The following is a 2072-nucleotide window of genomic DNA, read 5'->3' on the forward strand; positions in this document are numbered from 1 at the left end:
CTACATAACCCTAAAGACTTCCTCTTCAAAATTCTCCTTTTAACACACACAATCAAAGTAGGATATGGATTCATACGATGGAATGAATCCATATTGTCCATCTTTTGGCTTCTTCAATCTGTTACAAAGTCAACTTTAAAGCCAAAACCTCGAATACACTCCTTATGAGAGTCCATGTTCTGATGCTCCATCTGAACCTGTATCCCCTCAAGAAAACCGCAAGTCAAGGCATGCATGGTTACCAACAGATGATTTCATGTTTGTCAGCGCTTGGCTAAACACAAGCAAGAATCCGGTTACATCGAATGAGCAAAGACGTGGAGCATTTTGGGGAAGGATTGCGGATTACTTTGCATCTTGTCTGAATGATGCAGGTCATTGTAATCAGAGGTGGGGGCGGATAAACGACTTGGTGTGCAAGTTCGTTGATTGTTACGAGGGTGCAACAAGGGAGAAGTCTAGTGGACAGAATGAAGATAATGTGATGAAGCAAGCACACTAGATATACTCCATTCTCCTTTTAACAATTACAAACAAAGTAGGATATGGATTTAGACGATGGAATGAATCAATATCGTCCCTCTTGTTTCTTCAATCTGCTACAAAGTCAACTTGAAACCCAAAACCTCGAATACACTCCTTATGAGAGTCCATGTTCTAACGCTCCATCTGAACCTGCATCCCCTCAAGAAAACTGCAAGTCAAGGCATGCATGGTTACCAATAGATGATGTCATGCTTGTCAGCGCTTGGCTAAACACGAGCAAGGATCCGATTATTTCAAATGAGCAACGACGTGGAGCATTTTGGGTAAGGATTGCGGATTACTTTGCATCTTGTCTGAATGCTGCAGGTCGGCCAAAAAGAGAGGTCAATAATTATATGCAGAGGTAGGGGAGGATAAACGACTTGGTGTGCAAGTTCATTGGTTGTTACGAGGCTGCGGCAAGGGAGAAGTCTAGTGGACATAGTGAAGATGATGTGATGAAGCTAGCACACCGTATATACTTCAATGATCACAAACAAAGGTTTACCTTGGAGCATGGTTGGCGAGAGCTAGGATATGATCAGAAATGGTGTGCGTCCACATCTATTAAAGGGAATGGAGTGAAAAGGGGAAGGGTGGGTGAGGATAGGTCTGCACAGGATGCACAACCGGTGATTGATGTTGAGTATGAACCAAAGCCCCGTCCTATTGGTGTTAAGGCTGCATGGGGGAAGGCCAAAAAAAGCTCTAACACTAAACCGGATGTGGAGGGAGATGGAAAAGCTTTCTTGGAGTTTCAGATGGAGCGTGTTGTGCGGATGTATGAAATGAAGCAAAAGGATTTCGCTTTGAAAGAGAAGGAGTTCGCTTTGAAAAAGGAACATATTAAGCATGTGATGGTTGAAAATCTGGTTGCTAAAAAGGATTCACTAACTGAAACAGAAAAAGCTATTAAGGACAAGCTAATTAATGACGTGATGTCATTAGGTTGAATGTTAAAAGTTTCAACTTTTTAAGGACAAGCTAATTACAATTGTGTTTTATTAACTACGTTTGTTTTTGTAATGTTTTATGATTTCTTGTGTTTTGTTATAACATATTTGGATGCAATCTTGTGATAACTATGATGTATTTTGCAATCGGGTTCTTGTTAATTTATTTGGTGTTATTGCTGTTGTGATTTATTAATCGCTTACAGTAAGTGTATGAGCAGAGGTTTACCATTTGTTAATATCTTTGTCAATGCAGGTCGAACAAGAAGAAAATTGTGTATCCGGGAAGCCAAAACCAATCTCATCTCTGTGACACCAAAAGCTGAAGATCTACCACATATTTGTTAAATTATTGTAGCATTGTACTTCTGTAACACCGCGAACCAAAACTCTGCGTTTTGGTGGTGGGTGTCGATCGACACCAACGGTGGTGTCGGTGGACACTAAAAGTTTCTGGTTCGACCAGATTGATTTAATTGTCGATTTTGTTCGGTTTGGTTTAGGGAAAACCATTGAACCGAACTATTTAAGTGTTTTCTCGCAGAAAAGGGTTTTGGGAAGTTCAGTTTGTTGCCGTTCTATTGTTTTTGAAAG

At 40.5% G+C, this 2072-nt stretch overlaps 1 protein-coding gene across 1 annotated transcript; it reads left to right on the plus strand.

Moving 5' to 3' along the window:
• On the plus strand, positions 546 to 1478 carry LOC109128355 (glutathione S-transferase T3-like). The gene is made up of 2 exons (XM_019234560.1): positions 546 to 809; positions 921 to 1478. Exons 1-2 carry the CDS (start codon positions 546 to 548, stop codon positions 1476 to 1478), a joined length of 822 nt encoding a protein of 273 aa, XP_019090105.1.

The sequence above is a fragment of the Camelina sativa genome, chromosome 13 (genome assembly GCF_000633955.1).
Source record: "Camelina sativa cultivar DH55 chromosome 13, Cs, whole genome shotgun sequence".
In the NCBI taxonomy this organism is placed as follows: Eukaryota; Viridiplantae; Streptophyta; class Magnoliopsida; order Brassicales; family Brassicaceae; genus Camelina; species Camelina sativa.

Bases quoted from the DNA above. Each gene is read 5' to 3' on its own strand.
- LOC109128355 (XM_019234560.1), top strand. From the start codon at position 546: ATGGATTTAGACGATGGAATGAATCAATATCGTCCCTCTTGTTTCTTC. The intron at 810-920 runs GTAAGGATTGCG...TTGGTGTGCAAG, and splicing joins AACGACGTGGAGCATTTTGG to TTCATTGGTTGTTACGAGGC.